Genomic DNA, 15,088 nt, shown 5'->3' on the forward strand with positions numbered 1-15,088 from the left:
TTCCAAAATGTTTATGATAAATTGCAACAATTCCAATCACATGAATTTTAATAAAAAACATGAAATCAAATTCAAAAGTTTTCAGCATATACTGAAAATGTCTGTGTGAACAAACTATAAACTCTCCAATGTTTTCTATCAAATGCATGTACCTACTGTAACATGAAAATACTGAATTTACCTATATTTTTTTGAAAAGGGAAACTAGAAAAGATTTCTTCCCACAGAAAATTTATTAACAATAAGTGTTCAGTTAAATGTTTTTAAGGGATGAACAGTGTTCCCTTTTGTATAAATATTTAGTGGAAAGATAATTTTTCTTCTTTTTTTCATTTCCCTAACTCCACTTACACATAAAATTATTCTGTATAGACACCACTTCACAGTAGATGTGCAGAAATCAATGAAAATCTAAATATACAAGAAAAACAAATACGATCATAATTCCAACCAACTGAATATTCACACATATCCTTGATAAAGGGCTATCTGACGATATGATGAATTATTAATCTTGAGTAAATGTACACAGTTGTCTACTTTTCAACAATCACCATTCAACAACCAATTTTTTTTCCTTTTAAGTCTTTCACGTTATAATTTCATAATCAGTTGAAATTGTGAAGCTAAGAATATTTGGAAATATAAAATGAAAGTAGCATTAACCATGGAATGACATTCAATTTCAGAAATGAAAATGAACACGTGTGTATTAGAGCAAAATTTTTTGACAATGTGTAAATCAAAACTTCCAAGATGAATAACTTTTCTTTTAACATATCACATCCTTTGCTTTCCTTCTAAAAAACAAAAGTAACAGAAGAGGAAAATACCAAAAAATAAAGAAATACAAAGAAAAAGAGAAAACAAATGAAAAGAAAAGAAACAAGAAGACGTGCTTCAGGAGTTGAATATTTTGATTTAATTGGCTAAGAAGTCCAAATGCTAATACTCCTAATAATTAGCCATTCCTTTTGTGTTTTGGTCACATGTATCCTCATACAATATATGTCAAATGGAACTTTTTGATCAACATCTGACATTTCAAAGTTTCCATTTTTGAATTCCCCTAGTCTTAAGTAGGTACCACATTGTCTCACATGTTTATTAAGGGTAACTTTTCTCCCAACATCTAGGACTCCATGATGCAGAATATCATTTTGGCGATCTTCCGTCCCGGTATTCACTTTCATTTTTTTTATTGTGATTGGATTTTCAAAGACAATAAGAAAGAAATCTCCTTTTGAAGGTGGTTTCCCCCAGAAGTACTCATCAACACTGCTGTAAGCCTTGCTTGCTTCATAATTTTCAAACACGTTCATGTTGGTGTATAGATTTGCTGGTGGGTTATCCGGAATGTCAAAGGACTCTTCTTCAAAGTCATCATCTTTTAATTTATTCTCTGTTCCTTTATATGAGGAGTAATAACCCATGTGCTGAAAGAGAGATGGTTTAAATCGGATCACATTTTTCTGAGCCAAAAGACCCCGGAAATGAGTCAATAGCCAATCACAAGGCATTTCTTGATAAAACATTAATAGAAAATGTGCCAGTCGTGGGAGATCATGGGAATGATAGAGTTTACCAATGTAGCCCAATTTAGAGAATTCAAGAGTTACCCAGTAAGTTCCTTCCAAAGATGCAATGACTTTCTTGATGGCAGTTAAGAAATTTTTGGAACATCGGACATCATCTTCAAGCATGACGTAATAGTCTGAAGTATTGGCACAAAAATTAAGCAGAAAAGCATAATCTACATTTTGCTTGGAACGAAATTTGACTCTGTCTTCTGGATCATTGTAATTTCTCTTAAGACCATCCAGGATCGGGTAATATTCCTCTGGAGAATGTATCACCATTAATCTTCCTGCGATAATATGATGAGCAAATTTCTGTGTGATATCCTGCACCATGATATCACGCCAGGATGAATTAAAATCTGCTAGATGGACCACTACTGAAATTTCTTTCAGTTCTTCATAGCTGGACTGCTCGAAAATGGATTTGATGGTCTCAAGTAAATAGTTTCCTCTCCTTCGCTTCACTGATGAAAGTCCAATAGTAAGATATCCTAAATAAAACATTTAGAAGGAAGACAAATTAAATGCAAGACAGTTTTTGAGTAATACACACAAAAAATTCTTTTCCTATAGGTTTGCTATTTTGTTAAATAATTATAGTGCATGATTATATATAGAACATATTATAAATAAAATACTAAGCTAAACATAAATCCATTTCAGTTTATGCATAAGTGATATTTTCTATTGAAAAAAATTTCATGGGGTTTTTTTGGTTCTTTTTGTTTTTTTGTTTGTTTTGACTTAGTCTTTTTGAGACAGGGTCTTTCTATGCAGTTCAGGCTGGCCTTGAGCTCACTTTTTAGCCCAGGCTGGCCTCAAACTCACAATAATCCTCCTGCCTCAGCCTCCCTAGTGCTGGGATTATTGGGGTGAGTCACTATGTCCAGCTGCATGTTAAGCATAATGTATGGGTCCCATAACTGTGACGCAAAACTAGTTGTTTAAATATTCTGCAGCTTAATGTTTTCATACACACTCACTGGAGAAAGTAGATTGATGTTAAAAAATATAGAAGTTTTTTTTTAAAAAAAAAAACTAAAAATGGGGAAAGAATTTCCAATTCAGATTGACAAATTAGTCTCCAATGATGAAAAAGAGAAAAAGTTAATAATTTATTCTTTAATTAGATTTAAATTTCTCATAGAACACATCATGTATTTTCATTTTTCTCTGATCATTGTCGTCATCTTGTACCACAAGAATTCATAGTTGGACTTTGACAAATTTAGTTTGAAATTTATCTTATATATAAACTAGAAAATAAAAATTCTCATAAGATTAATATGAAAAAATTCTTATTGCCCAATGGTATTTTATGATATCCTAAATCATGAATATTACTTTAAAAATTTAAACATATTTTATAATAATTTAAATCTGTAAAATCTAAAAGAAGAACTTGGATGTTTTTATTTATTTATTTATTTATTTACTTTAAAAAGACTTTAAAAGAAGAATAATAGCAAAATGCCAACAACATAGACAAAAACAAAATGAAGAAAAAACAAGAAGGATACAGGGTTTCAGAACAAAACCATAAGGATTAACAGTGGTTACTATATTATGCATTTTTATCTTCATGGAAGTTGGTCAGATTACCAGATGTAAGGATGTAAGATTAATCAAACCATTAAAGAGAACAAAAAAATGAAAACAAAAAAATTATGAATGATAGAAAGTTTCACCAAACAATATGGTAGGAATTCAACAATGATTGTTATGTTGCATATAGTTGTTTTCAAATTAATTGTTCAGATTACCAGATATAAGCATGCACAATTGGTCAAAAAATAAAATAAAGCATTAGCTGTTCAATAAACAATTAGACATCAGCAGTACAGTTATCCCAGCCATCCTTCTATATATAAATATATATATATGCATTTCACATATTTATTTTATATATATATATTTTTCCCTCCCTTCCTTCTTTATGTGCTTTCCCTAATCCCAGTTATGTCTTCTTTCAAGCATTTTCTTTCCCTTTCTCAATATCTATTGTACATATTGGGTTCCACTTACTTTTCATGTTCTTACACTAGGGACATGGTCTCTATTTGCATCCATTTACCTATTAAAGAACTTGGATATTTTTAGAGAAAAATAAAACTGAGGAAAGACAGTACACCTCTGAAGAATGTTTCATATCTTTCTACTGACATATTTTCATGTTTTAAAGGTCTCACACTCATATGAATCAGAACTGAACAAAAATTATACATAACCATTTGCAAAGTGAGGAAATGTTTGTATGTATCATATTCTTTGATTTAATATAGACACCTACATGATTTGAAGTGAACAATACTGAAAAAGTTCTTTCTAAGAAAGATCTTTCTTGTAGGTCTAAGTCAGGATTGACCTGTTTTGTATCTGGGCTTAGAACTCTGATTTCTCTTAACTATTCAAACATTTTATTTGCAACCATTATCGACCTTGAAGCCACCATATCTCATTAGTAGTCCATAATGGCCAACATCTATGAAAGACTTTGTACGTAATAGGCAGAAAAGTATGCAAATTTATCTGTTATGTACATTTCAAATATACATACTGTTTTTTTGGGATAGATCAGTTATTATGATTCTCCTTTACAGATGAGGAAAACAAGTCCTAACGTGATGAGGGAATGTGCAAATTGTTCTTACACTTAGGCAAATTGCATGGCGCCAAGACTGAAACTGCCCCACTTATCCTCTAGGTGATCTGACCTCTCTTTGATAAGGTGGTGGCATTTATGCCAATAGACATTAGTAAATTTAGCAAAAAGAGGAGTCAGTAATGTTCAAACAATGGGGGCATGAAGGTGGTTGAACCCATGGAGATGAAAAAATTGTGGCAGCCTTATGTAAATGAAATGAACCCTAAGAACTCTAAACATTTGATGTAGGATAGAAAGCAAAGAACGCTAAAGAAACCTAAATCAACTTATCAATTTCCTCAGCTTGGCGATCACAACTGCCTGGTGTAAGTCCTTTGGTTTCCACAGAATTTATTAGAAATTTCACTGAATCTATTTATCTATTTGTACTAGTATGTGTTTTCAGTACATGAAGATTACAATCACCTTGAGTGGAATCTAATTTAGTCTAAGATTTGTTTTTTCACACCGAAAACATTTAAAGATAGCTTGCCATTTTAATGCATGGTTTCTTACAATTAAAATTGGTAGTTCTTACTCTTAGTGGTTTATCAGTACTGTGACTTCAATAAGCTATAATGTCTTAGGATGTGCAAATTGTATTACGGTACTTCTTGGCATCAATTAAAAAATGAACATGGTGTGTTGAATAGTCATGTGTGCCTGGAAACTAAAAATGCGATGTTTTAGGAAGTGTCATTTTGCTGATGCAATTAGACAGAAGTCTACATGAAATATGTCTAGATTTAGGACTGGACCCTAAGTCCAATTACTGAGGCCTTTTTAGGAGAGAAGACATAATGTGAAAAAGCGAAGAAACAGATATTGGGTCTATGCTGCCACAAGCCAAGGAATGTCATGGGACACCAAAAGGTAGAAGAGCCAGGGTCTGAGAAAGAATTATGAATCACACACACACACACACACACACACACACACACACACACACACAGTGTAGTCACAGAAATCTTTTAGTCCCTAGCAATATGGGGCATGAAGCCACAGTCACCCATGTCATTCTGATCCAACACAGCAGGTTTTACAAGACTTTTTGACACCACAAAGATAATAACTCCATTAAAATTTTTTTTTGTTCTTGACTGGCATGGTGGCACACACCTGCAATCCTGGCACTTGGGAGGCTGAGGAAGAAAGATCATTGCGAGCTTAAGGCCAGCCTGGGCTACAATTGAGCTCAAGGCCAGCCTGAACTGCATAAAAACAAACAAAAAAAAATCTTTTTGTTCTTATTGCAGTTATTGCTCCAAATGTATAACATAGTGACTGACAGTTAGTGTCTTATGTAATTTTGTCAACCAATAAACTTGTGACAAGCAATTTGCTGTCTTTGTTATTTTTATGTTTTACAACTCACACCCTCTGACCCTTTGAGGGTATGCTAATTCTAGGTGGCTATAATTTATTTCTCCCCACCCAGATATTCATCCTCAAACTCTTTTAAATGTCCACATAAAAATTAGGTACTTTAATGTTTTCATTATTAATAGAATTTGGTTAATGAGCATTTGTATTCTGTGGAGAAACATTGAAGGGCTTGTAAATTAATGAATCTCCTCATTTTTATTGTGATACAAATGAGATAAACTGTCATTGTCATACAAAGTATTCAAGATGCTTTCTTTAAAAGATTAAAGATACTTACGCTTTCTTTGTAAGGATGTGGCAGCTAGGTAGCGATAGGTAACATTTATGGCTCCTGAAAAATTAGATAGATCCTTAAAAGTATGCACATAGCGTTCTGAATTTAGTTGATGTGTGGATGTTTCCCTTATTAGCTGTTTGTCACCCTCCTACATATGAACAAAGAAGCAGAAAAAATAAACATACAGTAGTATACAGTAACATACAGTAAACATGAATAATGCTTCTTCTTATGCAATGAAGATCAGTTAATATAAGGGAATGTTGTATCAACCTCAGTGACCGGTCTCATAATTTGAAGATTGTCATCCCTCACCTGATTTTCTGCCTGGAGCCCCTGTACTAAGTTCTCTTTCTTTTATTCCTTTCTTTTTAAAAATGTTATTAGTAGTACATGTTACTATTATACAATGGTAGAATTTACTTTCGAAAGTTAGTACATGCATTTAATTTATTTCACCAATTTGAAGCCTACTGCTTCCCTCTTCCATCTTTTCTCCATTCAGTTTATGCTGTTCTCCAGAAGTCTACATCCTGCTTCCCTTTCGTGTCTCATTTAGTTTAAATTCTGTATCAATTTATGTCATTATTAGTTTCCTTACATTCCATTCTTCATATTATAGCTAATTTGCTTTTCTACAGCATACACAATGAATACATTTATGAATTTTCTTCAAAATAAATCTTAATATATAATTTCCATACTCTGCAAGTTAAAATTCAACTTTTTTTTTTTTTACAATAATTAAGGATCTTAAAGTTTACAATAATAAAGGATCTTAAAGGATGTACTTTAGAGTTTCATCTGAGGTGAGTTCCCACTAAATTCCCCATTTTCCAATCATATTGAAACATTCACTCCTCCTCATTCACTGACAAATATGAGAACAAATATTATTTCTGTGCCAGTGAAACTTTAGAAATCATTAGGAAGTTATGGCAGTGAAACTAATCTTTGGTTCTTGGATAAATTTTTAAAAATTAAGAATGTTTAATAAAATAGTTATATGTTCACTCTAATTAAAAGCTGTTGAGAATAGTCAGCCACTGTCCTTGTGACATGGCAGTATGTTTTTTTGAATATTCTCAAGTAACCTCAATGAAGATACATTTGTATCAAATCAAGGAGATGTCCTCAGTTCTTTCTGAAGTCTGTTCTATGCATTTGTGTTTTATGTGTTTGTGTGTGTAAATCCACTTGTATTTTTATGTGGGCTTCTGTTGGAGGTGAAATTTGATCCTTTTTAGATTTAATATACATTTTAATCCATGTAATAGTGGATTATTCATAACATAACATCTTCAAGAAGACATATTTAAGAAAACATGCAAATTCATATTAAAACATATCTTGTTAGTTATTAATTGCTTTTGTTTTTCTCCATTCTTTGATATAATTTCAATGGTAGAATTCGATTACTTAATCACTATTTTATCAAGCCATGATTTGTTCTACATTGTTAACAAAGTGTTGATGTGTTTGGCTTAGACAGATGGGTTGTTATTATTATGTTTGGTGACCCCATAATTAGGAAGATATTATTTGGGGAGTTTTTTTGATAAGGTATACATTTCACTGTCTGTTAGTATATTGATCTATCTTACTACTCAGTATAAGATGTACTGCCACTCATTAAGACAAAATATAATTTAAAAGCAATAAATAATATTGGTCTTGATATTATTTGTTTGTGGTCAACAAACTTTTAATTAAATTTTTGTTCTAAAAGATTGGACGTAACATGCATTTTACCTTGATTAGAACATTCATTACTTTCATAAGGATGATTAAGTCAAATTTTAAACCTACAACCAGAGTGGAATGTTCTTAGAATAATAACTAACATAGTAGAGTACAACTAGACATTTATAAAATTTCCAGGGCTGGGGATTTAGCTCAGCGGCAAAGCACCTGCCTGGCAAGCGCAAGGTCGTGAGTTCAGTTCCTGGTACCAGAGAAAAAAAAAAACAAAAACATACAAACAAACAAAAAATTTCCATATGGTCCTTATTAAATGAAGATTCATTCTGAATGTTTTCTCATATTCCCAATTATGCTTATGAACCTTTATATTTGTTCATTTATGTACTCCTATATTTCATGTTGCCCTGATAATTTGGAAAGAGAAAAATGCTCTAATCTTTTACAAGGTTGGTAAGGTATTTAACATCTGTATAAGATGCAGTTGTTCAAAATAACTGAAATTAAACCCTACATACTAAATATTTTATATACCAATTGAGTATTCACTAAGTTCTTTATACATAAATATCTTCGTCTGTTTCTACTAGAAAACCTATAAAACTCATTAGGGTTTTATAATAAACAAATTTAGGATTGTCAGAAATTAAATAGATTCCAGTTATCATGACCACCTTTAATAGTACTGTAGTAATGCACATAATTAATAGAATCTGTAAGAAACTTCTATAAAAATCATAGTAGTCATGAAAATACAGAATTTCTTTCACCATTCTATTCTTGTGCACTGCTCCACTCTAAAGAAACTGCAGAATATTGAATATCTCTTTAAAATTTTATCCTGAACATGTACAAATTTAGTCCTTTTCTGTGATAAGATTGAATACATTCATCCTGATTGAAGGACATAACAGAACATAAAATGAAATGGAACTGATATGAAAGTATTTTATTAAATTCTCAAGAACAAACTTCCTTACACTCTTCAGCATAAATAAATAATGCAATTTTCACCTGAGTCAGCTTCATTGGTTGCTTTCTGAGGCATCCAACTGAACAGATAGGCTCTCCCAGGGCCCCTTCTTTTTGTAGCTACTACACTATGTGTGTTTCTCAGTAATAAGACAAAGCTTTATGACAACCATTTTCTGGATGGAAATGCAATTCAATGGACTAGCTACAGACTAAATATATACCCTAGTGGCTACTTTGAAGAATCTCACAGCCAAGAGGCTAAATTGATTGAGCGTGCAGCGTCTGCTTTGCTTGGTTCGCCTTGTAACAGTTTCTGTTCCTTGTACTCAGCTTAGAGCCCCGTCCCACTGACAGCCAAGTCCTTCTCTAATACATAAGCAAATACACTAAAGTGATAATATACCTAAGATTTCAGACCTCAAATGGATTTTCTGACTAAAAGAGCAGAGTAGAATGTGACATAACTCCAGAGACTGTACTACCTCTAACTTCCAATTTCTTTGAATTGTAGATATTACTTCCCAATAGAAAAAGAAAAATCTACAAAAATAAATGCTTGCAAAGTTGTGTACCTTGTGGCTTTTGAGGGAAGACATGGAAGCTGAAGTCAGAAAAACTTACAAAAAAATCATATGAAGGGGTTAGAGGGAAAATGCTTTTTAAATACTACATAATATTCTAGTAGGGAGCCACATTAAAAATTTTAGAAGAATAATTTTGATGAAGTGTAATATTAATCATTTAAAGAATATTTTAAATCTTTATACACATTAAGCCTTAGGGTAACACCTAAAAAACACTGAAAATTTGAACAATAAAATGCTATCATTGAATTCACAATAAGAGAGGGGTGCTTAGAGTTAATCACTTCAACTCACTTTTTATAACTTAATACAAGTATTTTTAAATTATCATTTTTTTAAACATAAGAAACAATCTTTTCTCTGTACCTAGACTGATTTACAAATGGAATTAGATATCTACCTGCTATAGAAAGAGGAATTTAAGTGAGAAAGTATTCTTTAGTAGACGAACTACTTCCTTAAAACATGTTTACTTTACACTAGGTAAGTAAGATCAATGTTTAGATGACTGTAAAAATTTACAAAACTGAGCAATAAGGTTTTATTTTCCTGTGATTAGATGATCCATTACTTACACATTTTTACACAGTGAATTTTTAAAAGTTTTGTTACAAAAAAACACAAGCCTATTACTAGGTACAGTGGTTTTGGGATCTGTTGAAAATTAAAGATTAAAATTGTACTTGAAACTATCTCATAAATGTAACAAGCCATTGACTACAGGAAGCATTCAATGAATAGTATTGGCTCACTTTACAAATTTTGTTTTACTTCTGCCAGTAGACATGCAAGAAATAAATTTTTCTTAAAACACTGATTATTATGAGACACCCTAATTAAATTATCATTTACACTGCACTGAGGAAAAAGCAGCTAAATCACATGGGATTTTGGTCCATTATCTTTAAATGTCATCGACCTTAAGTTGAAGTTTGAAATATCCTAAAATGCATATTATTAGTAAATCTCTCTTGTTTGCTATTTTCACCCGTTATACCTGGTGAAGCCTTGTCAGCATGTGGTTATTTCAATTCTTGATAGATATTGAAATGGGGGGACTATAAATTCAAGATATCTATCTGAAGATAAGAAACCTAGACAATACAACAGTCTAGATTCTGACAGAATTTCACTATCAAAACAGAGAGTTAAAGAATATAAAAAATTTGCAAAGAAATCCTAAGAGAATCTGCACTAAGTTAATGTGGTTATCTGTTAAGATATCGCATAATATCTAGTAAAGAATATGTAGTTATCAAATCATGTGCAATAAAGTAAAATTTTTATGAAAATATTCTTTGTGATGATTGTCACACTCTTCCTTGCTAAGATACTATTGAAATTTTTGCCATGCTAGCTTGCAGAAAGCACATTTTAGCAGTGTTAGTATAGAAGTTGTGATTTCCTGAAATACTTAAATAATAATAGTAACATAAAATTTAGAGAATATACCTTAGGCTCAAGTCAGATAGAGAAAAATTAGTGAAAAATTGTATGATATTATCATCAGACATGAATTGATGTGATATTTATAACAATATTTTGATACAGGACAAATTGATTTCTCACAATTATATAAAATCTCATCTTTGCCATATTTCCATATTTCACATAAAATATATTTATTTGTATGCCACTATGTACTAATTTTTACTATCTCTTTTTAACTGCTGACTAGATTCCACATCAGTATCTTTTCTTCTTCAGGTTTTTTCACTGAATATAAATATATAATGTGGTGACTACCAAGGGTTACTCAAAATCCAAAAGAAGTTTCACACATTGTAACAAGTGTAATTTAAACAAAATAGCACAATGAAATAGCATTGTTACTTAGATAATGAAATTTTGAAAATATCAATAGTAACATAGAAAAGTAGAGAAACAAAGGAACACAACTTTTTAAACATATCTGGTTTATTACATATATTTTAAATGAAAGCCCCCAAATCTTAATGGTTTTACATCATATTAATTGAGTATAGAGATTGCAGCTAATTTATTTGCAATTTGATGTACATATTTGCATCATAATATATGTAATAGCATTAAAGAAAATATTCAAACATAAAAATTACAAATGTAATGTTGACAGCTGTATGAGTAATACCAAAAATATATAGAAAGAAAATAAGCATGTTAAAATTTTTTTCTAACAAAGGCTATTCCAACAGCCTACATCTTGAAGTTAGTTTACAACTGGACAGAGCCTAGGCTGTCTTAATCCTTATTTCAAGTAGAAAATAAGCCACCTCCAAAACTTACCAGGACATAACTGTCTTCAATGTACAAATTCATGAACAGGAGGAAAATTACAAGAACTCCTAAGAATGACACTGTAGAACGCTTTCGCAAGCATCTCATTTTATCCAGTATTTGAAAAAAATGTTTCATTTGATGAAATTTAGTCATTCTCACCTGTGAAAGAACAGAAACCTAACTGTTAATTTTGGATACAGACTTTATTCATCATATACATAAACAATCAAGCTTTTACAGAATGGCAAGCTTTTATAGAAGCTTTTATAAAGTGAAGCTTTTATAGAATCCCATCCTTCAAATATACAAACTAAAATTCTACTTATAATTTCATACATAAGGTAGGCACTCTAGATGATTATACATGTGATATACAGTATATGATATGACCCTACATATTATATGTCAGACATATTAACATAAGTTCAATGTAGTGGCCTATACTGATGTAGCATAATTTAAAAAAAAAACAAGCTTTATGGTTATTAATGAATATTAAATTTGGTAATAATAATATAAAATTAGGACTTCCATGAGAAGTAGAACAAACATAAGAGCAAAACAAATATGTTAATATTTACAGTGAGATATAATAATAAAATAAACATCTATAACTCAGGTTATACTGTAATGAAAGATAACAAATATAGATTTAATATTAATTTCAGACTAGATGGCACTGAAAGTATTTAATAGTTAATCTGGGTTTAAAAAAGTCACAACAAAGGTTAAAGATTGAGGAAAAGCCTAAACTAATATTTAAGAACTTCTGAGTTAAAATTGCTGTAGTTTTCCAGTGACTTTTGCTACATAAGTCCTGGGTTGTCATAAACATATTGCTTTGCTTTATCTATTAACTGAAAGGATGGCTGTTTGGAGGACTCGCGGTCTGCAGAAAAGAAAAGAAAGTTCACAAAAATTAGGAGAAGAGAATATTTTATTCCATTTCACTCTTCCACATATTGTGATACTCACATCACAAATTAATTGAGATCATTGACCTTTCATTTTAAAAGTATAAACATATCTGAATTGATCGACAGAGAAGAGTCATATTTTTCTTCCTACTTATCTTTCAAACATTTTTAATTAACATAATATTTATACTTAGTATTTAAAACTGACTCAGTGAAAATTATCAGGTGTGTTCAGGACAATATTGTCCATAACTAGGATAAAACCTTTCGAAGAGGAAAAAAAATTAAGAAGTGATACAGATGATAGAATTAAAAGAAAATGTTATTATACTGCTTCCTTTATGTCCTATAAGCTCGATAGAGGCAAACATGAAACAAGAAAAGGGCCTTGTTATATTAAAAATTCTGTTTATTCTTTTATCTTAATTTACCCCACCCTTGCCTCCATACCAGATGATCTTAACATCTGATCAAATTTTTCATTTATTACCATCATCCAATTAATAGCTGATCACCTGAATCAATTAGTTCCATTTATCAGTTCCCCGAACCTCTTAGACATCTTATGCCCATGGACTCATACCCTGATTTTTGACTATAACTTCATAATTTTCACTGTTGTATCCAAAGTCGATCTGATCCCTATTTATCTCCTGTACAGTAAAACCCCATGAATTACCTTTAAGTTCTTTGAATAAAGACTACCTTACCATGGTAAAAATTATGACAACTGTCATTGAGTAAATTATTTACGTTGAGTGCTTTAGCTTGGAAAGGATCAGATTCATCATTGGATCTCCAGAATTTTTACACAGGGCACCAGTGCAAACTCTGAATTGTTACCTTCACTTCTGGCTGATTGATGGTGGATCCATTGGTGATTTCAACTCCTGAGCCAGTGCTGCGGATGATAGTCTGTTGAGGCAGAGTGAGGACAGATTGTGATTCTTAAGATTAGGATGCAGATTTTTACGATTACTCTGCACACTGGCTTACAGCCCAGGAAATCGCAGAGTGGCAGTTTAGGTTGTAGTTTGCAAGAAATTGAGTTACACTCCTAGTCTTTGAAAAAGAGTTGTTGGGTTGAAAATTTGTCTTTCTGACTCTTTTAATGAAGAAAGAATTTACTGTTTCATCTCCAGGACTAGAAATTTCCCTGACTCTTTAGGGGGTTTCTCCAGTTCTCTTGAAAGGGTTCATCACTGGACCCCAGAATTCTCATGCAGGACAACAAGTATGATTATTTAGTCCTTCATTTTCGTACATATGTGATACTCTTTCTCCTATGTTAATTGAAACTCCTCTCTCAAACCTCTGCTGATTACATGTTCCACCGATTCTGTACAGTTCCTTTCTGGGCATCATGTTTTTCTAAACAGAAACTGTGATTCAAATCACCTGCTTGGGAAACCAAATATTTCCCCAAGCTGGGTCCTCTAAGATCTCCAACTCCTACTGGTTATGCTCCGCTTTCCTCCACTGATCCTTTTAATCTTCCTTTCAGCTTCATTGCAGCTTTTGGCATTTATTACTTTGAACCTCACCTTTTCCCATTCCTCTGTTTCTGCCAGACATTTTCCTTCCCACTAGAGGTTTAGTCACTTGAACTTTAGGACTCTACTTGTGTTAAGATTTCCAAGATAGTCAAGATCCTCCAAAACAAATGTCAAAGTGAAAAAGAAAAAAGCATCCATTTGAAATTAGTATATTATCTACATGCAATCATATTCTTCCAAAGATTGTACATCTGAATAAAACGAAATTTTAAAAGTCTCCTACAACATATATTTTCAATTAGCAATAATCGCACCTTGGATAAACCTCATTGGCTATGATATTACCACTGCGCAAAGCTCCTACAACATATACTGGCAAAAAGCTTTAGCCCTCATATTGGTGAATAACCTTAATTTATTTAACCTTTTACCAAAACAACTGGAATAAAAATATAAAGTAGAGCAAAGAAGAAAGTGTATACAGTGTTTTCTTGATTCATGATTAAAATTTTGCAGTACAAACTATAAAATCTGTTTGCATCTTTATGTATAGAAATATATGTTATGCATAGTGATATTTAAAAACTCTGACAATATTATTTTCTTTATATAAGTTAAAAGTTTTATCCTAAATGGATTAAAAATAAACAAGCACTTATTTAAGCTAAATATTCCTACAACTCCCAAACACAGGAATTAATTGAAATGTTTTTCAAATTCATAGGACTTGGTAAAATCATTGGAGCATTAAGGCTAGTTTATAGTTGCTGGTTTAATAAAAACATATTTTGTTAAAATAACATGTTCTATTAGCATTCAGTATAAAATTTTTATATTCAGTACAAAAATAAGCATTTTTATTAATGTAATATATCTGCTAGATATTTAAGATTGCAAAAATTATAAACTCAACCTTAGGATGAATACACAAGTAAATATACAATAAAACATTGCCTGATGTCAGTTACCTTACAGAAAGCAGTAATCAAAAATATCAAACAAACTGTGTGCATAGTTAACTTTTCACTTTTGGTGTGCTTACTTAACAAGCATGTACTTTAAAAATAGGTAACAGGAAAATAACTTGCGATGATGGACTAGTACTTTTGGTGTTACAGGAAATCTACTGAAAAACAGTTCTCAAAATATTTTTCGTCAGTTCCATCATTAAAATTATGCTAAGTTAGATTAAGTAATAGATATTTATAAAATGTCTAGGTCATTTCTAAGAAAATGAACTATTAGAATAATTATTACTAAATTTATTTT

At 31.4% G+C, this 15,088-nt stretch overlaps 1 protein-coding gene across 5 annotated transcripts in view; it reads right to left on the bottom strand.

The window, feature by feature from the left end:
• Nucleotides 1-907: 907 nt before the first annotated feature.
• The window catches only part of Mgat4c (MGAT4 family, member C), a 72,695-nt gene continuing 58,514 nt past the window's right edge, over nucleotides 908-15,088 (bottom strand). For 3 of the 5 annotated variants that reach the window (XM_005374415.2, XM_013519560.1, XM_005374414.2), the window contains 4 exons: nucleotides 13,167-13,238; nucleotides 11,413-11,565; nucleotides 5,888-6,035; nucleotides 908-2,071 (listed from right to left, as the gene is read on the bottom strand). In XM_005374415.2, coding sequence (XP_005374472.2) covers nucleotides 930-2,071; nucleotides 5,888-6,035; nucleotides 11,413-11,565; nucleotides 13,167-13,238 — 1,515 coding nt within the window. In that variant the 3' untranslated portion in view covers nucleotides 908-929. Of the gene's footprint in view, nucleotides 2,072-5,887; nucleotides 6,036-11,412; nucleotides 11,566-13,076; nucleotides 13,141-13,166; nucleotides 13,239-13,867; nucleotides 13,941-15,088 lie in introns of those variants that run through there. The other 2 variants (XM_005374416.2, XM_005374417.2) reach the window with 2 other exon arrangements.

This window comes from Chinchilla lanigera, unplaced genomic scaffold, assembly GCF_000276665.1.
Source record: "Chinchilla lanigera isolate Chin_1 unplaced genomic scaffold, ChiLan1.0 scaffold00004, whole genome shotgun sequence".
Lineage (NCBI taxonomy): Eukaryota > Metazoa > Chordata > Mammalia > Rodentia > Chinchillidae > Chinchilla > Chinchilla lanigera.